We start from the raw sequence: 23,252 nt of genomic DNA on the forward strand, positions 1-23,252 counted from the left end.
AGTGAACCGGCACAGACCTACTTGCACTTTATTCACAAAATGCTGGAGTAACTCAGCAGGTCAGGCAGCATCTCGGGAGAGAAGGAATGGGTGACGTTTCGGGTCGAGACCCTTCTTCAGACTTGCACTTTATTCTGTTTTAAAACTGTTACAATTTGTTTCGTTGGGTTGTTTAAATTAATAATTAATACTGACTAGCTAATTAATTGATTGCATCGTATGGGAGGCGCATTCCCAATCTCGTTGTACCCCTGTACAATGACAATCAAGATATATTGTATTGTATTGTATATCCCTCCAAATCTTTCCTATCTATGTATCTGTCCAGTGGTGGTGAAGAAGGGCGGTGGGACAGAGGGGGTGGAGGGAACCAGGGCTATTGCGGGCTTCCATAGAAAATAGGCGGCACGGTAGCGCAGCGGTAGAGTTGCTGCTTTACAGCGAATGCAGCGCCGGAGACTCAGGTTCGATCCTGACTACGGGTGCTGCACTGTAAGGAGTTTGTACGTTCTCCCCGTGACCTGCGTGGGTTTTCTCCGAGATCTTCGGTTTCCTCCCACACTCCAAAGACGTACAGGTATGTAGGTTAATTGGCTGGGTAAATGTAAAAATTGTCCCTAGTGGGTGTAGGATAGTGTTAATGTATGGGGATCGCTGGGCGGCACGGACTTGGAGGGCGGAAAAGGCCTGTTTCCGGCTGTATATATATGATAGGTGCAGGAGGAGGCCATTTGGCCCTTCGAGCCAGCAAAGCCATTCATAGTGATCATCCACAATCAGTAACCTGTGCATCCACAATCAGTAACCTGTGCCTGCCTTCTCCCCATATCCCTTGATTCCACTAGCCCCCAGAGCTCTATCTAACTCTCTTACATTCCTCCAGTGATTTGGCCTCCACTGCCCTCTCTGGCAGAAAATTCCACAAATGCACAACTCTCTGGGTGAAAAAGTTTTTTCTCACCGTCGTTTTAAATGGCCTCCCCTTTATTCTTGGACTGTGGCCCCTGGTTCTGGACTCCCCCAGGAAACATTTTCCTGCATCTAGATTGTCCAGTCCTTTTATAATTTGATATGTCTCTAAGATAGACAATAGACAATAGGTGCAGGAGTAGGCCATTCGGCCCTTCGAGCCATCACCACCATTCAATGTGATCATGGCTGATTATTCTCAATCAGTACCCCGTTCCTGCCATCTCCCCATACCCCCTGACTCCGCTATCCTTAAGAGCTCTATCTAGCTCTCTCTTGAATGCATTCAGAGAATTGGCCTCCACTGCCTTCTGAGGCAGAGAATTCCACAGATTTACAACTCTGACTGAAAAAGTTTTTCCCTCGTCTCTGTTCTAAATGGCCTACCCCTTATTCTTAAACTGTGGCCCCTGGTTCTGGACTCCAACATTGGGAACATGTTTCCTGCCTCTAACGTGTCCAACCCCTTAATAATCTTATGTTTCGATAAGATCCCCTCTCATCCTTCTAAATTCCAATGAATACAACCCTAGTCTTTTCAATCTTGTCTCATATGACAGTCCCGCCATTCCGGGGATCAATCTCGTGAACCAACACTGCTGCACTGCCTCAATTACAAGGATGTCCTTCCTCAAATTAGACCAAAACTGTACACAATATTCTAGATGTAGTCTCACCAGGGCCCTATACAACTGTTGCAAAGTCCATACCACCAGGCTGATGTTTTATAAAGGAGAAATGGGCACCACAAGACTCAATCCTAATGTAGATCAAAAGCTAATGTAACATCTGAGGTTTAGTGAGAGAGACGTCTGTTAGATTTGGAACGGGTTGTGTAATCAGCTCTGCTGCACTCTCCTTCAGTTTTGCTAAAAATACATCAATTAACATGTCCTTGCCTCATGGACCTCAGAAATCCACTCCCAGAATCTTTGGATTTATTTCTGAGGTGAATTTTTATTTTAAGGGAGCTTGATTTAGAGAGACGAGTTCAAATCCTACCAAGCTACCTTGCCATTTGGATCTAGTTTATTAAAAGCCTTCTGAAATTAAAGTGCAGGCGAGCATGGAACTATATAATTGTCAATAAATCAAACAAATGATTTAATTAGCATCTCTAAGGGACATGTATCTTCTACTCTTCCCTATAGCTGCCCGGGGCTCCAAAATGCCGAACGCACGGACCAGACTGTTCCTGCAATGATGGAGCAGCGAGAGAGTCGGCGGACCAGATGTCAACTTACATCGGCGAGACCAAGCGCAGGCTCGGCAATCGCTCCGCTCAACACCTGCGCTCGGTCCACATTGGCCAAACTGATCTCCCGGTGGCCCAGCACTTCAACTCCCCCTCCCATTCCCAGTATGACCTTTCTGTCATGGGCCTCCTCCAGTGCCATAGTGAGGCCCACTGGAAATTGAAGGAGCAGCACCTCATATTTCGCCTGGGCAGCTTGCAGCCCAGTGGTATGAACATCGACTTCTCCAACTTTAGATAGTTCCTCTGTCCCTCTCTTCCCCTCCTCCTTCCCAGATCTCCCTCTATCTTCCTGTCTCCACCTATATCCTTCCTTTGTCCCGCCCCCCTGACATCAGTCTGAAGAAGGGTCTCGACCTGAAACGTCACCCATTTCTTCTCTCCTGAGATGCTGCCTGACCTGTTGAGTTACTCCAGCATTTTGTGAATAAATACCTGCAATTGTGGAGGTCACCAAAGGCCACACTTGGCCAGGCCGACCCTGCAACGACATGACAACGGGTCTTCGTGACCAGGTTAAGAAACTCTGCACTTGCAACTGGGACCTGAAAATGGCGCAAAGCCTGGCAACTCTTGTACACTGTCTCAGTGTGCTATTCCTGAACACATATACTGAATCTAAGATGGGCTTAGAATACTTGCTATCATAGCAAATACTTGTATGCAAGAAATAATTTCACTGTACGTGTGACAATAAAGTACCATTGGTGTAGTCGGATGTGACATCCACAGATCTTAATTGCCCTTTTGAACTGGGCAAGGACTTTAGTTCAAGACCATGGAACAACAAGACCAACCAGGACACCCATTTGTGGTGAATGGGTGTCCACAGATCCCTGATAAAGGATCTCTGGCCTTTGCCCACCCATCTGGGCAAACAAAACCCCTCACCAGTAACCACCTATCACTCACCAGGCTTTGTCCTGCCCCAGGCTTTCTCCCCATCTCCACTACATTCAGTCTGAAGAAGCATCCCGCCCAGAAACATCATCTATTTCCTCCAGAAATGCGACCTGACCTGCTGAGATACTCCAGCACTTTGCGCTTTCTTCAGGGCAAATATTATGCAAAGAGTGGGCTTCACGCAGCACAGTGGCACAGCACCAGAGACCCAGGGCGGCGTGGACTCAATGGCCTAAAGGGCTCTTTTCTACTCTGTATCACTAAAATAAGCTCATGTGACATTAATCCCATACTCCCTCCAAGTTCCAAATTCTTCCCCCACCCCAGATTTCACTACTCACACACCTATTGGGGGCAATTTACTACAGGCAATTTAATCTATTAACCCATGATTAGGGGCACAGTTAATGATCTGCACAATCCACATTGATGTGACAGCTAAGACACACTGATGCCTCTATTTCCCAAGGAGACTGAGGTCATTTGGCATGTCTCCAGTGACTTACAAACGTCTACAGATGCTTCATAGAAAGCATACTATTGGATTGCATCACAGCTTGGTTTTGGAAAAGCCTCTCCTCAAGACCGGAAGAAATTGCAGAGAGCTGTAGATATAGTGGTCTATCACAGGCCAGACTTCCCACCATTGACTCCATCTACATCCCTTCTCTCCTGAGATGCTGCCTGACCTGCTGAGTGACACCAGCATTTTGTGAATAAATACCTTCGATTTGTACCAGCATCTGCAATTATTTTCTTACACCATCTACAAGTCACACTACCTCACACAAGGAGGCAACATAGTCAAATTTACTCATCCATGACCTTCCTTCCATAGTGAAGGGCGGCACGGTGGCGCAGCAGTAGAGTTGCTGCCTTACAGCTAATGCAGCGCTGGAGACTCGGGCATGGTGGCACAGTTGCTGCCTTACAGCGCCAGAGACCCGGGATTGATCCTGACTACGGGTGCTGTCTGTACAGAGTTTGTACGTGGTTTGTCTGTGGGTTTTCGCAGATCTTTGGTTTCCTCTAACACTCCAAAGATGTACAGGTTTGTAGATTAATTGGCGTTGTATAATTGGTACAAGAGTAAATTGTCCCTAGTGCGCGTAGAAGTTTGGGGTTCGCTGGGCAGCGTGGACTCGGTGGGGCAAGGGGCATGTTCCCGTGCTGTATCTCTAAACTAGTCCTGCCCGTCATTCCTTCTCCCCGACCCTGTCCAGTAGAAGGGACTGAAGCTTGAAAACACGTGAATCAGACTCAGGAACAGCTTCTTCCCCTCCAACCAAGTTTATGAATGGTCCTTCCATAAGCTAGGGTAGTGTCCCATTCACCTCCACCCCATTGTGGATGCTGGAGTTTGTCTAAGGAGCTGAGGCACTGCAGTGCCGAGAACTGTATTGTTCAGGTGCATGTGATAATAAAGTAAACAATAGACAATAGGTGCAGGAGTACGGCATTCGGCCCTTCGAGCCAGCACCACCATTCAATGTGATCATGGCTGATCATTCTCAATCAGTACCCCATTCCTGCCTTCTCCCCATACCCCGACTCCGCTATCCTTAAGAGCTCTATCTAGCTCTCTCTTGAATGCATTCAGAGAACTGGCCTCCACTACCTTCTGAGGCAGAGAATTCCAGATTAAATTGAGTTGTTTTGAAATGTAGTAGATAGTATTTTGATGTCTTTTGTGCCAGCTACAAAATGAAATGAGTGGAATAGTCAAACCAAAAAAAGTTATATCTACAATATTTCTGCAAGAAAAAAAATCCCCACATGTCACCAAAAGGTTCTTTAATTTCTACCTGTCGCTAGTAACTTCAAACTATTTAATAAAAGGTTATTTAAAACAGATACAATAACTAGTACCTTCAGACTACAGCTGGTAAGGGACACCACAGTAAAACTGATGCCATAGAAACTTGTGTCATTGAACAGGTCCTTTGAACCATTGGACATTATTCCGACTCATTTTAAATGAAGAAATACATCTCTATACAAAATAGCTTCTGAAAATTATAGTGTACACACACACACTATGAAAGAAACAGAACTCCATCCGTGAGCCGCAGAGAACAGCTTGCGAAAGCAACAGTTAAAACCCAAACATACTATCATTTCACTTTGATTTTCACATAATAGTATAAAACATTTTCCAATATAGTTATCGGAAGGGACAAGGACACGGAAAGAACAAATTCTGAAATCGTGCCGACGCTTAACTGAAAGTCGCCGAATGTCAGTGTTCACAGACATGGGCAGCCGGGTTTTGGTTGACCTGCAGTTTACACAAGGCAGAACTAGGCAGGCCAGGAGTGTGTTAAATGGGTAAATAAAGGTGAGGGTTTTAGCACACAAGCTGACGTTTAAATGTTGCCAGGGTTTTGCTGCGCACAAGCTGCTTTATTGTCCAAGGACATGCAGTGGAATGGAACACTGTGCAATCTTAGATTTTAGATTTAGAGATACAGCGCGGAAACAGGCCCTTCGGCCCAGCGATCCCCGCACATTAACACTAGGGACCATTTTTCTTTACATTTACCCAGTCAATGAACCTACATACCTGTACGTCTTTGGAGTGTGGGAGGAAACCGAAGATATTGGAGAAAACCCACGCAGGTCACGGGGAGAACGTACAAATTCCGTACAGACAGCGCCCGTAATCAGGATCGAACCCGAGTCTCCGGCGCTGCATTTGCTGTAAGGCAGCAACTCTACTGCTGCGCCACCGTGTCGCCCTTCACTATGGAAGGAAGGTCATGGATGAGCAAATTAAAGACCACGGAGCCCACCCATGACACTCTCTTGATGAACTCTTAGAACAATATCCTTGAAGTTAGTGGGATAATTAACTTGCAGCCACCATCACCATCCACAGATTTCTAAAGGCAGGACAAGTAAACATGCAGCTGAGAAAGGCTCGTAGGATACTTTGGATAGACGCAAAATGCTGGAGTAACTCAGCGGGTTAGGCAGCATCTATTTTTGTGTGTCTATCTTTGCACAAGCATTTGGAATAAAGGCTCAAACCCACATCTTTCAGACTCTTAACTGAGCCCTGATTAAGGCTGGAGCCAAGCTAAAATCTGGATGCATGTCGTTCAAAGAATTCACACGTCACTTAATTTTGTGCTGCATTTTTATTTATTTTAAATGAAGAAATACATCTCTATACAAAATAGCTTCTGAAAATTACTAGTGTACAGACACTATGAAAAAAAACAGAACTCCATCTGTGAGCCGCAGAGTACAGCTTGCGAAAGCAACAGTTAAAACTGTGAGGAAGGAAAAACTATGACAAGTTCACCAACAACGAAAAAAAATAGTTTTAGCACTCTTTTTGGCAGAACACGAGGTGCATTCACATGAAAGCTTTTTGATTTCTTGCTTGTCCACAAATAGCCCACTCAATCACAACCTGCGACAGCTTTACTTCACATTCAGGCAGATGGACAGAAACATTAATTCCCAAAATGAATGACTGTTGAAATGAGTTGTGTTTTTTTAAATTCTGTAAAAGCCAGTTATCATTCACCCTGCTAAATGAGAACCGGTCAACACAGCACCGTTTCATTCTCAAGGAAAAAAAAGTTTAAAATAAAAACCGCTGGTTTAAAGAATCTTAGTCTGCAGTTAATGTTGGGTTGGTTTTTTTTTTATAACTACCTGTTCATGCAGTTTAGTAATGAAACCAGCTGCTTAGCTGACAATAGCATTCAAAAAGGTAACGCAGTTAAAGTTTTTAAATAGAGATGGCTTAAACAGACTGAAAACAGAACACTCAGGAAAGCCTCAAGCAGATATTATACCTCACATCAAGCAACTTGTAAGCTGCTGCCATGTTAAAGTGGCCAAGTTAAACTTGTCACCTGGTCACTGAATGAAAGTCTAAAGTTGGGTTAATGTTCTGGTCAACCAGGATGGGTGTATGTATGTAACCTGCATGATTTTATTTACTAGGAATGTATGGAATAAAGGCTAAAGTTGCTTTCCACATGGGCAGTGGTGGTGGTGGTGGGGCTGTTTGGAAGAAACAGAATGCGTTCAGTTTATTGCAATTGCACCCAAATAGGGAGTAAGCTGAAAGGTTTGCAATCCATTCACGGAAAGGGTATATCAGCCTGGTATAAATGCCATGCACCCTTGCCAGTATGAACCTTGGCATTCCTTAGCCCTGCAGACAGCTGCTCATAATGCACACTTACATTAGTGCATCTCATATCACAGCTCCAATGGCGCGCTGGATATACGCCAAAAATTTACCCCTGCTACAATCTGCGCATCAATTATTCTTCTCCATCCGATTTCTTAGCATATTCATAATAAAATTAAGACTGGATCCATGATGGTGTTAATCAAGGACTCCTCGAAAACCTGAAATTGGCCTTTTGTAAATGACCAACAGAACTCCTCAGACATGACAATATACAATAGTCTACAATGCAAGCACTTTCTTAGTTAATCAGCATTCATCTCATCACTCCCTACATACAATTCATTGGGTAACTCCTCCTACTACAGACATGCAACTAGCTGGGGTAGCTCCTTGGCAGGTAAAGACCATGCTACCCATGTTTTTCTCCCCTCCCCCAATGCACTGAAGGCAGAATCGGCTGCATTTATTCTCCACAGCATGAAATGTGTTTAATTGTGTCTTTTTTTTATCAACAATGGCCAATGCAGGCTTTCAATTCAGAAAACACTTCCCTAACCCATTTACTTACATTCTCAATTATTTTTAATTCCTAATAATCAGTTTTGAAACTCTCTGGTCCACCACAAAACGCACTGTGGCGTCCAGCACACTGCAAGAAAGCTTTTGGAAACTCCAATTCAAAAGCAGGTCTGCTGTCAGGGAGGGGAAAAAAAAAATCACAATTCAGTGGCCAGCTATCTGCAAGAGCAAAACCAGAACTGCTTTTATCATCATTGTGCAGCCAGATGCTGCATTGGCCAAGCACCACAAAAATTCTAATAGCTCCTTTCATTCGACATAGCTTTCTTACCCCACCACCCTCAAACAAAACATTTTGCAGTGCCACCATGCATAGAAAAACATGGAATACTTTACAAAACATTACATTTTAGTAGATTACCTGATGGTTTGTTAAACCTATGTTAATGACAGCACATCCAAAGTTTAAAAAACTTGGGACAGACCTAAAAAGGAATAAATTTGGAGCATAGGCAATTGAGCCTTCCATAAATATTTTAGAAAGATGCACAATTCAACTCTGTCAGAGTGAGTCAACCATTTCACAAAGGGAGACCTGTACAAGGATCAGAAACCAAGAGAGAAAAGCATGCGTGTATATCTAGCATTGAGACAATGAAGTTTCAATTCAGCTTGTCCACACTTCAAGTTTAAATGGCATTTGCAAATGTGTTACCTTTTCAGCTAACAGTTAAGGCTCAGTCACTCTTGGAGTCTGTGTCGAGCGGGGACACAGTGTGAGAAGGGTGGTCCACATACTTATCAAATTAAAAAATTAAAACTGTAAAATGTTAGTACTTCCAAAAGCACTTCTCGAACGTTTACAATATTGCAACTCTTCCACTCTTGCTTTCAATAAACTGATGAAAAATATTTTAAAGCATTCCAAGTCAATGAAAATACAAAGGATTCAATGCATGGAGGAAACCCTCCATCATCTCATTAAAAACTTGAGCACCGGAGTCTTACGATGGAGAACCATAAATAATGTCACAAAGCTCACATTCACAGATGATGTGCCCAGGTTGACAATGAGTGAATTAGTTGTGGATTGAGCCAACAACCTGCTCATATTAAACAGCTCAAATTCCAGCATGGCAAAACTTGAATCTCATGCTCTATTTTACAATTTAAAAAAAGATCCATGGGTGACTGGCTCTCAGAACTACCTCTCCTATAACTTTCTTCTATAAGTGCTAGCCAGAGTCACCAATATAAAACTTAATGGTGCTAGTAGCATCATTACCAGTCTTTCCTGATGCATTAAATTTGAGGAAGAACCCGTTTTCTTGACATGCTGCCACATATATATATATATATATCTCAATGTTGACATAATACCTCTCATCATGTAAAAGGGGTTTTCCCTTCATGTAGTTATGTGACATGATGAAAATTGGAAGTTTGAATGGTTTCAAGGACTTCTGTTTACTGGACACCACATGCCTGAAGTACATTCATTCCATCATACCAAGTCTTGAAGGATTTATAACTGATAAACTTGAGGACAAACTAGAAAAAGTGTTTTCTTTGTACTGATCCAAAGAAGAACGTTTTTGGCTTTAAAATAACATTTCTAACGGTACTTGCAAGGAAAAGAATTGTAGCTCACTGGCGAGATTTAATGGAACTGTCCATGGTCACATGTGTCAAAGCAAACAACTGTAGCAGATTCCTCGCTGAACAAGGTGAATTCTAAACCTATTTTGGCATGCTTCATGGATGCATAAGGGCCATGCAATTTGCTGAACAATGTACCATGCAGAAGCACAAAGTCTACTTTTTACAAGCAGGAAATTTTCACCCAAGAGTTTCAATGTCAAATATAGATGAGCTCAATCAATGTCAAATATGGATGAGTTTTACACTGGATTGCAATTTGACAGGGAAGTGATATAACGTTTGGTCAAGCAGTGACTCATCCTAGTGGTAGTAGATCTCAAATCCTACCTTTTAGGTATGATAGGAAACCAGCTTCAAAATGGAAATGTTCAGTATCTTAACATGACACCTACCAGTCGCAAACAAACCAACTTGAACTTGGTTTTGAGACAACCTATTCCTGACAGCGGCACAAAAATAGAAGTCAAATGAATATCTAACCCATCAAAAATCAACAGACAAACAATGGAAGCAACCAAGGAAAAGCAGCAGCTCCTGTCCCCTTTCCAGGTTGTAAGAGACACCAGGAACTGAGTGCTGATTTCACTTTGCTGTTTGAAAGAATCAATTGAATCAAAGTAGATTAGTGCCCTGAAATCAATAATGGTATGTCCCAGTACAAGGGTCCTTCCTTACCAAATCTCCCCCAATACCATCACTAACCTAAATTCACAAATAATGCCCGTATGACTGAACAATTGGTCAACAAAAACATTTTAAAAAATCTTTTCACAATTGCAGGCAGTTTTAAGAGCAAAGGTAACGGGAGGGAGAATGGTTCTTGGAAAAAACTGTTTCAACTAACATAACTGTTGCCAACACACCAGCAGTACTCCGCCAAGATGCATTCGCTGCATGACCAGTCAGTCCGCAGTGCATCCTTATCACTGGTCGAGTTCTACCAGACTCCAGATTCGACAATGATCAAGTCTTTTAGGACATGTTTAAAAAAAAATCTACAGCCTTTATCGTCCAATTTCACCATATACCACCATCACCTTTGTCCAAAGAACTTTTAAAAATGTTTCCATGGAGGAATCTGCAGCCAGCAAACAGATGACTCTTCCCATCGATGTTTATTTTTGTACGCGTGCACGCATGTCCTTCTCCTCTTTGTGTTCTATGGCCCCAGGAGTGGTAGCAGTTCTACCGGTTCAGCCTCAGCTTTATTGAGTTTTTAACTACTGGAACAGGGTTTACAGGAAGGGAGGAAACATCAGAAAGTTCTGTGCTCATTGGTTCCTGTGTGCAAAAAGGAAATGACATTATGCTTCAATGCAAGAGTGTTGCGAGTAAGATCAACACATGTAGGGTTCAAATTAACTACCACGTACAAAAACATAAATTTGGAAGTATTTGATATTGATCACATGACCAGTTCTATTCTACAGTTTTTATTAAAATGATCAAGTAACCTAATGATGCTATCTCATAAGTGTTTAATTGTCATATGCACCACGACCAGAACAATAATGTAGCAACAACCTTACAAGAAAGAATTTAGATTTAGATTTTTTTAGATTTAGAGATATAGTGCAGAAACAGGCCCTTCAGCCCACCGAGTCCGCGCAGCCCAGCGATCCCCGCACATTCACACTATCCTACACCCACTAGGGACAATTTTTTTACATTTGCCCAGCCAATTAACCTACAAACCTGTACGTCTTTGGAGTGTGGGAGGAAACCGAAGATCTCGGAGAAAACTCACGCAGGTCACGGGGAGAACGTACAAACTCATTGTTCTGGCCGGGTGCATACATCTGCACCATCTCACTGGACATCCTGCACCATGCATCAAAATTCAAAGCATCTAAACTGCTGCCTCACCTTTTTCCGATCTTGAAACAATAGGCCAGGATTAATGTTAATATAATTTACACAACTTTCAAAAACAGGTGCAAAATAATGAGTGTTGAGAACGGTTGAGGTGATCATCGTAGAAAAGTTACGACGTGAGCTCCTATACATCACAGGGTAGTGATGCAAGATCAATTTGCAGCCATAAAAAGTTGAGATATATTAGCAACTTGTTGGCAGCAGTTAGTGATATCAATTGAGAACAACAACAGAATTAAAAAGGAAACAAAAAAAACAAAAACAATTTGGTTAGCTCAAGTAAATAATAGGATATAGAACAGTACAGCACAGGATCAGGCCCTGCAGCCCCACAGCATATATGCCAAACATGATGCCACCTTAAACTAATCTCCTCTGCCTGCAAGTGATCCATATCCCTCCATTCTCTGCATATCCACGTGCTTATCTAAACGCCTCTTAAATGTCACTATCGTGTCTGCCTCCACCATTACCACTGGCAACAATAGTTAACTCTGAACAATGCAATTGAGGCCACAGTTTTGATTATTAGTATCATTTTCTAGAATAGGACTGGTGGGGGTTAGTAAATGAAATGCCACAATGCCCTGAGGTTTCCCTGGAAAATGAAAAATATCAGGTTTCCTAACTGCTGCCCGCAAACCTAGTCAGGTTATGCATGTGATGGCACGGCCAAACAAGTGTTGGCTGCCCCTTGACAAAAAAAAACCAACCGAAACTCAGTGTTTGCATGGCCATTTAACCGATACCAGTAGATGGCCTGCTCTGTGGAAATCCATTCCCAACAGGAATTAGTGTCTTCAAGAAGGACGATGCAACATTGTGAATACGTCCCTAGTTACTGTAATATGTAAAAATAGCTATGTATCTCGTGATTAAATGCCAAAGCACATCTTAAATAACTTGCCTGTGAGACAGAAGCCTTAGATTGGATTGGCAGCATCTTTTCTTCAGACTCAGCAACCTACACCAAAAAGGCAACATATGGATTGGTACCTAGCCAAAATTTCTTAAGTTCACATTTCAGCGCTCTTCTCAATTTTCAACATGAAGAATTAGTTGTGTAGAATTTCTGATGGGAAATTTTAAAACTGAATTTCCCATCTAACTATTATACAGCAGAGCAACTAAATTAATCTCCAGACACTGTACTGGAAACGGCACCTCACCTTCATATTTTCATCGCCTTTTTTCTCAGTATTAGGACTTGTCGAACAGTCACCTTGCTCATTCACAGAGGCAGATCCCTAGCAAATATGAAACATTCATACGGCAATTATAGCTTTTTAAAATAACGTACACGTTAAATTAGATTCACTTAAAAATCTGAAAATTTCCCATCCTTTTCTTGGGTTAAAAAAAAATCCCACACGAGTCACCCTCAGCACAAAGAACCATCAACGAGTGGAAGGGAAATCAAAATCATATTTGACAAAATAAAGGTAGGAAACAAAGATTTCAAATTAGATTTTTATTTTTTATTTTTTAGGAAAACAGTGTAAATGGGTAGAAGTTTAGAAAAACTGAAAGACCAACGATAACGCAGAGGAGTGAAGAGGGAGCTAGAAAACAGCTTCATTAACTGTATAATGACAGAGAATCAGTCACTCACATCTAACTTCTTTCTCTTTGGTGAACCTTCAGTTATCTGCATGGATGTTCTCTTTGAACTCTGCGATAGACTCTGATCCATTGGTACTCCATTTGTTGCAGGTTCCTAAACAATAAACATGAGATTAGTTTTTTTAGAGTCACTATCTGCAGGATAGAATGATTCACTGCTCTTTTAAAATAGGTAAAACACTAGTCCATATCTGGTATCATGAAAACTAAACTATACAGGTTATATAACTATATTCATGGTCCACATATTTGCTTGGTTGAAATTAATCACACCTTTGTTGTGACTGGAAATGAGATGTTAGGAATGTTACTAACTTACAAAAATGTTTTTAAATCTGTTTAATCAAATTAGCAGATGAAAAGGTACAGTCACGTTAGAGCAACTGTTGGGCGAAAACTTTGGCCCTACTTGCCCCTGATGACCAAGGTGCCCAATTGCCCTCGTTTGGCTCATTTCCCTCTAAACCGTTTCTATCCATATACCTTTCCAAAAAGCCATGTTAAACCTGGAAGCTTCAATAATCACAGCTACTTGGTGCTGGGACCACTCATTTGCCAGTAATATTTTCTAAATAACATCTATATAATCCTTAAAGAACCTATAATTTATGCAACCCACCGATTTAGCAGATTTTTATATTGAATAATTTTTACATTGTGCAAAGTTTTTTTTTATCGAGGTGAAAGCTCAATGAAAATAACCAGAACAAGTTATTATATTAAGAATGACGGCCGGGGGGGGGGGGGGGGGGGTGACAAATTGACACTGTCCCTAGAGTTCAGTTGCTGAATCAGTTTTTATTCTGCTGACTGAGTATGGAATTAAAACATTATGGTTATCACTGTTGAACCTTTTTCAGAAGTCTCTGATTGAAAGCAAGTTTCCAAATCCATTATTTGCCCTTGTAAATCAAAGGGTGTGCTTTTAAATGAGAACAATGCACTTTCAATAAATGTAGAGCAGATTTTGGTCAGTGAAAAATGAAAATAAGCTAGGTTATAGCCTGATAAAGGACCAAAATTCTGTGAGGTACAGTCTTTAGTTAACTCTTTATAATTAGTTAATAAAAACCTTCTCTCGCTCGCCACACTAAAAACACAAATTCTCTTCCCCCTCCCCAACTAAAGCAGCCTTTGTGTTAATGAACAAAAACACAAAGGAAATAATTGAAAGAGTATTTAATTTGAGATTTTTCAACTGTGGTTGAAATACAAATGCAGAAACCTCGGTATTTGCAGATTCATTAGTAGCAGGCGATGCCGGTCTCTTCCCCCCAGAGGGAACAGGATTAGACGCCTTTGTGGTGGAACTTGCAGGCTGGCTGCCGATGCACGTGGATGAAACCTGGCTAACTGCTGATTTTGGTTGCGCAGTAGAAGCAGGTACGGGAGATGCCTGAGGAATGTGGTCACTGGAGGATGCGGCCGAGCCTAGAGACAAAGTTATTTATGTTAATTTTAAAATATTGGTGGTATTTATGCAGAAGCCACATCCCAGGACATGCAGTTGGCATGGAGCAGTTAAACACGGAAATCTATAAACTAATAACATAGAATAGTACAGAACAGGAACAGGCGCTTTGGCCCACAATGCCTGTGCCGAACATGCCTAGATAATCCCCATCTCACCTGTACACGTGATCCATAACCCTCCGTTTCCTGCATATTCATGTGCCAATCTAAAAGCTTCAAACGCTGCTGCCCTATCTGCCTCCACCATCATCCTAGCACCCACCGCTCAATGTAAAAAAACTTGCCCTGCATATCTTCTTTAAACTTTGTCTCTTTCCAATCCAAAGCTATGCCCTCGAGTCTTTGAAATTTCCACCCTGGGGAAAAATGGTTCTAAAGATCTACCCCATCTATGCTTCTCAACTTTAATCAAGTCACACCTCAATCTTCAGCATTCCAAAAAACATAATCCAAGTTTGTCCAACGTCCTCCAAGAGCTGGTACCCTTTAATCCAGGTAGCATTCCTCTTCTGCCAAGTTTAGCTTTAGTTTAGAGATACAGCATAGAAGCAGGCCCTTCAGCTCAGTGTCCACACCGACCTTTAATTGCGTGTTCACACCAGTTATCCCACGACACGCTAGGGGCAATTTACAGAGGCCAATTAATCTACAAACCCACATATCTTTGGAATGTGGGCGGAAACTAGAGCACCCGGAGGAAACCCACGCGGTCACAGGGAGAACATGCAAACTCCACATAATCAGCACCCAAAGTCAGGATCAAACCCGGTTCTCTGGTGCTGCAAGGCAACAGCTCTACCATTGCTGCGCGAATAATGCTGGTTTTTTCCATTGCTATGTAAAACTCCAGTCTTTCACTGCCTTCTGATTTGACACCTCCCATCTCCAAGACTGGTCATAAACTAAAATTACATTCCACCCAGTCTTTCCAGGTGAGACAGAGGTTCACCTGCACCTCCTCCAACCACATCTATTGCATCCGCTGCTCTAGATGTCAACTTCTTTACATCGACGAAACCAAGCGCAGGCTCGGCGATCGTTACGCTCAACACCTCCGCTCAGTCCGCCTTAACCAACCTGATCTCCCAGTGGCTGAGCACTTCAACTCCCCCTCCCAGTCTGACCTTTGTCATGGGCCTCCTCCAGTGCCATAGTGAGGCCCACTGGAAATTGGAGGAACAGCACCTCATATTTCACTTGGGCAGCTTGCAGCCCAGCGGTATGAACATTGACTTCTCCAACTTTAGATAGTTCCTCTGTCCCTCTCTTCCCCTCCCCCTTCGCAGTTCTCCCTCTATCTTCCTGTCTCCACCTATATCCTTCCTATGTCCCACCCCCCTGACATCAGTCTGAAGAAAGGTCTCAACCCGAAACGTCACCAATTCCTTCTCTCCTGAGATGCTGCCTGACCTGCTGAGTTACTCCAGCATTTTGTGAATAAATACCTTCCATACAAAAAAGGTATTCTCCAGTGAGAGTGCAATTCCCCCACAAAATCAATGTGAACAGTCAAGTAGAACAATGTTGGGGAAAACAAAAATCATGCAGTACTTTTATTTTAGGGATGTAGTTATTCTATAATCGCCAAATACATTTACACTCAGTTTCGTCCTCATGAAACCGGAAAGATCTGCTGCTTACCCTCCAAACGGGAAATGGAATTTCCTTTAGAAAGAGTAGTCTCTGATTCCACCTGGGTTTCTGAATTTGGAACACTGATCACATTCACTGTTGAAGCAGCAGTAATGGGACTACTTAAGGCGAGGAAGGAAAAATAAAATCTTAGTGTGCCTCAGAAAATAAGGAAATATTCAGAAAGAATACCGATCTATTTTTTCCCCCCATCAGTTCTTTCTATAACTGTTCAATATGTCAATGTCCAATTTATTAACCTTTAAGTGCTCAGGGAATAGAAATGGAAATCTATAACTGTCATCTCAAGCTTAAAATTACTTGGTGTTTTGAACATTTCTATTTTAAAATATTACATAAATCTATTCTGTTAGCAGCAGAAATTCCACCCACCCAATTATGCAATTTAAATTAATATTTGAACATACCAAGCCCCTCCAATCCCTAATAATAAGCATGAATTTTAGAAATAGAATTACATTAAATTTCCACTGTGATATTTTGTACTGATTTGCAAGGACACATTTTTCAACCAAATCTTTTCTATAAAGAGGAAGTAATATCCATGTTACCTCTGGGGACTGTTGGCATTCTGTAATGGACTGGAAGGCACAAGCAGGCTATGGTCACTGTCGATAGAGGCTTCCATGCTATTTTCATCTTCACAGTTGGCTTTGCTCCCCTCCAATGAATGCTAAGATGAGAAATAAGTTTTAAAATCAGTAGCTAGATCGGGAAGTGGATGCATTCTATACATTGGTTGTTTGCAAAACACAAGAGAGTCCTAGCCATACCCTGAAAGAGAAGTGACAAAGACCCTCCTGATTAAGTTTAGTGATACAGCTGGGAAACAGGCGCTTGCACCCACCAAGTCTGTGTTTACCAGCAAACATACCCCATACACTAGCACTATCCTACACACTAAGGACAATTTACAATTTTTACCCAAGCCAAATTAACCTACAAACCTGCACATCTTTGGAGTGTGGGAGGAAACTGGAGCACCTAGGGAAAACCTACACAGTCACGGGGAGAACGTACCAACTCCGTAGACAGCACCCAGAGTTAGGTTCGAACCCGGGACTCTGGCGCTGTGAGGCAGCAATTCAACTGCTGTGCCACTGTGCCGTGTTTCATCCAAAGATAATTACAACAAATTTAGCCACAAACATGACTGGAATTAGTCCGAAACAGATTCAGTTTCACTTCAGAATGAATCTAAATTCCTTGGGACGTTTATTCTAATGATTATCAAAACCCTCACTATCATTAGGGTAGTGTAAATGTTTGTCATTTACATTAATGATCTGGATGATGGTGTGGCAATTGGATTAGTAAATATGCAGATGATACTAAGATAGGTGGTGTAGTTAATAATGAAGTAGAGTTTCAAAGTCTACAGAGAGACTTGGGCCCTTTGGAAGGGTGGGCTGAAAGATGGCAGATGGAGTTTAATGCTGATAAGTGTGAGGTGCTGCATTTTGGTAGGACAAATCAAAATAGGACGTAAATGGTAGGGAATTGAGGAATGCAGTGGAACAGAGGGATCTGGGAATAACTGTGCATTGTTCCCTGAAGGTAGAATCTCATGTGGATAGGGTGGTGAAGAAGGCGTTTGGTATGCTTGCCTTTATAAATCAGAACATCGAATATAGAAGTTGGGATGTAATGTTAAAATTGTACAGGGCATTGGTGAGGCCGAATCTGGAGTATGGTGTGCAGTTCTGGTCGCCAAATTATAGGAAGGATGTCGACAAAATGGAGAGGGTACAGAGGAGATTTACTAGAATGTTGCCTGGGTTTCAGCACTTAAGCTACAGAGAGAGGTTGAACAGGTTGGGTCTTTATTCTTTGGAGCGTAGAAGGTTGAGGGGGGACTTGATAGAGGTTTTTTAAATTTTAAGAGGGACGGACAGAGTTGACGTGGGTAGGCTTTTCCCTTTGAGAGTGGGGAAGATTCCAACAAGGGGACATAGCTTCAGAATTGAGGGACAAAAGTTTAGGGGTAACATGAGGGGTAACTTCTTTACTCAGAGGGTGGTGGCTGTATGGAATGGGCTTCCGGTGGAAGTGGTGGAGGCAGGCTCGATTTTATTATTTAAGAGTAAATTGGATAGGTATATGGATAAGAGGGGATTAGAGGGTTATGGTCTGAGAGCAGGTAGATGAGACTAGGTCAGAGAGAGTGGTCGGCGTGGACTGGTAGGGCCGAACGGGCCTGTTTCCGTGCTGTAGTTGTTATATGGTTATTAGGTAGTCGTTCTGCGGCAAAGACTCATGCTGTAACCTCCCACCCCAACCAAACCTTTACTGTGAAGAATCAAGGCTCGTGGAGCCCGCTAATTCGGTCAAAGCTTCCAGCCAACTGTACCATGCACAGTGCAAAAGGTTTCAGAAATCCCTTATTTGCAATGTTAATAAAATAACAAGACAGCATTCACTAAGAACCACAATCACTAAAATAAAACATACGAGATTGTCATTGCCTAGCAAAATGACAACTAGATGGAAACAAATGGCAAGTCTTTTAATGGGATAACTGCCTTTAGAATGCCAAATTTAACAGAATATTTGAAGATAGCTACTATATTTCACAGTATGATGAACTGAAACATTGTTTGTAATCTTACAATGCAAGCATTGCAAATACGAGATAGTGAAAGAAATGAATTGATAATGAATATCTTGGCCCAAAGATTTACATTGGTACAGATTATATATTACAAGAACTTGTAACATGCGCAGTCAAAACAATTTGAAATTTCTTATCATTTGGAAGAGATGATCATTTGGAACCTATAGACGCGAGGGAAACTTAATTCATTTTTATAGATCTAAAGTTATTATGTTACCTTTTTCTTTTTTTGTTGAACATAATTAGGTAGGAGTAGATGGAGCTGTTTCCTTTTCACATGCATCGCTGCAATTCTCATATCCGATTCAAACATTTTGCTGTTCATTGCTTGTCTATAAACTGTAGGCATGGAAAAGTTACTATCAATAGTTCATCTTTCAATCAACTCTTTCTCTTCTTCAAAGTTCCCAGTGCAAGTTTCCAGAACACAGAAGTACCAAGCCTACAAGCAGTAATGGCACATACAACCAAATGTCCTTTCAAGTCAAGAGACAAGAGGGTTTTATTGTCATATATGTTCCAAATGGAACAATGAAATACTTACTTGCAGCACAACAGAATCTGTAAACATATTCTGATTCAACTTTTCAGATTAGGTCACAAGGTCATAGAGTAGAATTAGGCCATTCGGCCCATCAGGTCTACTCCACCTTTCAATCATGGCTGATCTATCTCTCCCTCCTAACCCCATTCTCCTGCCTTCTCCCCATAACCCCTGACACCCGTACTAAATCAAGAATCTATCTATCTCCACAGCCAACACATCCTTCCTCAGATATGGTGCCCAAAATTGCTCACAATATTCCAAATGCGGCCTTATCAGCGCCTTAGAGCCTCAGCAATACACCCTTGTTTTTGTATACAAGCCCTCTTGAAATAAATGCTAGCATTGAGTTTGTTTTCTTTACTACTGATTCAACTTGCAGATTAACTTTTTGGGAATCGTGCACCAGCACTCCCAAGTCCCTTTGCACCTGCAATTCCTGGATTCTCTCCCCATTTAGAAAATGGTCTACGCCTTTATTCCTACTACCAAAATGCATTGACTCCACATTTTGCTACACTATATTCCATCTGCCACTTCTCTGCCCACTCTACCAACCTGTCCAAGTCCTGCTGCAGAGTCCCTGCTTTCTCTACACTGCCTGCCCCTCCAACTATTTTCATATCATCCACAAACTTGGCCACAAAGACTTCAATCCCCTTGTCCAAATCATTAATACACAATGAGAAGAGTAGTGGCCCCGGCACCGACCCTGTGGAACTCTGCTACTCACTGTCAGCCAACCAGAAAAAGCCCCCTTTAGAGCCACTCTTTGCCTTCTGCCATTCAGTCAACCAGCTATCCATGCCAGTATCTGCCCTTTGATACAGTGGGGTCTCATCTTCCTCAGCAGCCTCATGTGGCACCTTGTCAATGGCTTTCTGAAAATCTAAGTAAACAACATCTACAGACTCTTTGTTGTCTCTCATGCTATTTACTTCTTCAAAGAATTCCAGCAATTTGTCAAGCAAGATCTACCCTTCACAAAGCCAAGTTGACTTCAGCCTATTTTATCGTGAACTTCTAAGGACTCCATAACCTCATCCTTTATAATGGATTCTAAAATCTTACCAACCACCGAAGTCAGACAAACTGGCCCATTGTTCCCACTATTCTGCTTTGCTCCCTTCTTGTGCAGCAGGGTAACATTGGAAAATTGCCAATCAACTGGGATCTCTCCTGTCTCTAGTGATTCTTGAAATATCACTGTCATGCCTCCTCAATCTCTAAAGACACCTCTTTCAGAACACTAGGATGCAGTCCATCCGGTCCAGGTGATTTATCCACCTTCAGCCCTTCCAGCTTCCAAAGCACCTTCTCCCTAGTAACACCACTCCACTAACTTCCAACCCATGACTCTTGAATTTCAGACACGTTGCTGAAGACTGATGCAAAAAAGTTATTCAACTCCTCTGCCATTTCTTTATTCCCCATTATCACTTCTCCTGCATCATTCTCTAGCGGCCCAAATTCCACTCTTGCCTCTTTCTTACTCTTTATATAACTGATTCAATTTAGAGTTGAGACTGAAACCATAGTTACCCTTAAGGGAACAAAGTTGAAAGGACTGGTATTGAAACCAAAATGGTTTGAAGATTCAGGAAGGATGAGAACATCTGGTTCAGCATAGGGGAATCTAGAACAGAAATAGATTTAAGGTGAGGAAAGGTTAAAAAGGGCTCTGAAGGGAAAGGTTGGTGGCTACATAGAACAAGTTGCCAGAGGAAGTTGTAGAGGTGGGCACGATTACAATGTTGAAAAGGCATTTAGGTACATGGATAGAAGTTTAGAGAGATAGGGGCCAAATGCAGGCAGATGGGACTAGATCAGATAGATTTCTTGGTTGGCACAGATGTTGGGACAAATGGCATGGTTCCGAGTTACATAGCTCTAATCAAGGTTAGTCTTGTACATTTTCTCCAAAGACTTATCGGCATGAAAAGGCCATATTCTTTTACAAGATACGACTAATTCACTTTGTATCAATAGTTGGAATGCTTAAGAAAGCAAATGACTCTTACCAGTATCTGTGAAAGATTGAATATCGTACGTTAAGTCAACACTCAAGTTTTCACTGTTTTCCACTTTCTTAAAGACTATCCCAATGACCCACATAGTACTGAATTCATCTCTGGAAAAAAAACATTGTAATGGGATACATGAGCATTACAAACGTTAGATGTGTGCAAAGTGAAGGCAGTTTGAGGAAAATACACCATCTTTAGCACTGTGAGGTCGCTCTTGGATTTGTCTGTAGTTTAGCAACCACTTGAAGTAAACCAAATTACAATGCCAAAAACACAAACTACAAAAAGGTGAGATTACTTACTTCTCAGGATTGTCCTTTGGAGCTGGGAATGATTGCGGATTAACATGAGCCAGAGTGATGAACTCATTCTTTTCTAAGCTGCTAATTAGAATTCGGATTTTGGATTCCACCAATCCCACCCTAAAATTAAAAAAAGTTAATAACTGAAGAACTCCATAAAACATATAGCAGTTCACTTTGAAAGATCTAAACTATTTTTCTTCAACCTGCCTAAAAAGAGGGAACATCCCTGACACGAGGAACTAGATAAAAGAGTAATAACAAGCCTGCATTTATATCACACCTTTTACAAAACATAATGCTTCAAATACTATGGGTTACTTTGGTATACACCAATTTCTGCAATCATGTGTGATCATCAAGCAAAATTTTGTCTAAGCTAAACCAATGTGCTTTGGAAAACCACCAATCCTTTGCCTTGAAGCAATACACGGTGCAGGAGGCAAACTCAGAATGTGTCATCTTTGACACTCAACATAAATCTCTAGCTCAACTTGTTCTTCTGGGCACCATGCTTGTGCCTTCAGATCTTATAAATTCACGCTCACCAAGGACCTCATATGCCACAAGATATTTCATCTTGTCTGGAAAAGGGCCTCAAAATGTCATCCATTCCTTCTATCCAGAGAAGGATGCTGCCTGTCCCGCTGAGTTACTCCAGCATTTTGTGTCTAAGACAGTTCATACGTTCTTTCCGATTCAATGCTGATTTACATTGCTGTGTGGTTCAATGGTTTCACTAGCTGTCTCAGAGACTTCTACCATCGGGCAGACGATACAAGGCCTTCTACGCTCGCACCTCCAGACTCAGGAACAGCTTCATCCCCAGGGCCATAGCTGCTATGAACCGGTCCTGCTGAGCCGGATGGTCACATCGCAGTGATCCGGCACAGATCTACTGCACTTTATTCTGTTTAAAACTGTTCTAATTTGTTTCATTGGGTTGTGTAAATTAATACTGACTAGCTAATTAATTTATTGCATCATATGGGAGGCGCATTCCCAATCTCGTTGTACCCCTGTACAATGACAATAAAGATATATTGTATTGTAAAGAAAATGGCCATAATTAATGTGGGAAGCAAAATGCGACAAGATATTGACCATCATTTTAACACCACTGTTGAAGCTGTGGTGAAAGTCATGAGAAAGTTCAATAGTTTTTGATCCATCGTGACACAATCATATCCAACACTGTATATTTTAAGTCTCCATTACTTACCACTCCAAGTGCTGTTTTTCCGTCGGAGCACTCGCCAGCAGCACAATATAATGCCTTTGAAATGGAGAGGACATAAAATTATTTTGTGCTTAGAATTTTTTTATTTATTTTTAACTACTACAGCCATGGTGTGTAATACTCACCACTCTTCAAATTACTTTATAGTTTAATTCACCTCCAATTTACATACCTTTTCTAGATTTTTAAAAATATTGTATGGTTAAAAATTCTATTCTATTGCTTTGATTTCTCAGGTTAACACCGTTTAATTCTGGGTTACAGGTTTCAAATTGAACTGTATCTCCTTTGAGAACGTCAGGATTTTGTGATGTCTTGCAATGGATTTCAACCTCCAACTATTATGGATGGCATTGGATTTGAACTTCCAACTATGGATGGCTATTAGGATCGAAACAAAATTGTGTTTTGGTTAAATGAACCATGTGGAAAGGGGA

General features: G+C 41.7%; 1 protein-coding gene across 1 annotated transcript in view; it reads right to left on the reverse strand.

Annotated features, from left to right (window-relative positions):
- Window positions 1-6,252: 6,252 nt before the first annotated feature.
- LOC144590866 (poly(A) polymerase type 3-like) overlaps window positions 6,253-23,252 on the reverse strand; it is a 51,601-nt gene continuing 34,601 nt past the window's right edge. The window contains exons 13-23 of the mRNA XM_078395249.1: window positions 22,798-22,851; window positions 21,576-21,695; window positions 21,268-21,377; window positions 18,920-19,041; window positions 16,640-16,761; window positions 16,077-16,189; window positions 14,188-14,393; window positions 12,952-13,056; window positions 12,509-12,586; window positions 12,247-12,303; window positions 6,253-10,745 (exon numbers count right to left, since the gene is read on the reverse strand). Of these exons, the coding sequence (XP_078251375.1) occupies window positions 10,650-10,745; window positions 12,247-12,303; window positions 12,509-12,586; window positions 12,952-13,056; window positions 14,188-14,393; window positions 16,077-16,189; window positions 16,640-16,761; window positions 18,920-19,041; window positions 21,268-21,377; window positions 21,576-21,695; window positions 22,798-22,851 (1,183 nt within the window). The 3' untranslated portion in view covers window positions 6,253-10,649. The remainder of the gene's footprint in view (window positions 10,746-12,246; window positions 12,304-12,508; window positions 12,587-12,951; window positions 13,057-14,187; window positions 14,394-16,076; window positions 16,190-16,639; window positions 16,762-18,919; window positions 19,042-21,267; window positions 21,378-21,575; window positions 21,696-22,797; window positions 22,852-23,252) is intronic.

Source organism: Rhinoraja longicauda, unplaced genomic scaffold (genome assembly GCF_053455715.1).
Source record: "Rhinoraja longicauda isolate Sanriku21f unplaced genomic scaffold, sRhiLon1.1 Scf000366, whole genome shotgun sequence".
NCBI lineage: Eukaryota > Metazoa > Chordata > Chondrichthyes > Rajiformes > Arhynchobatidae > Rhinoraja > Rhinoraja longicauda.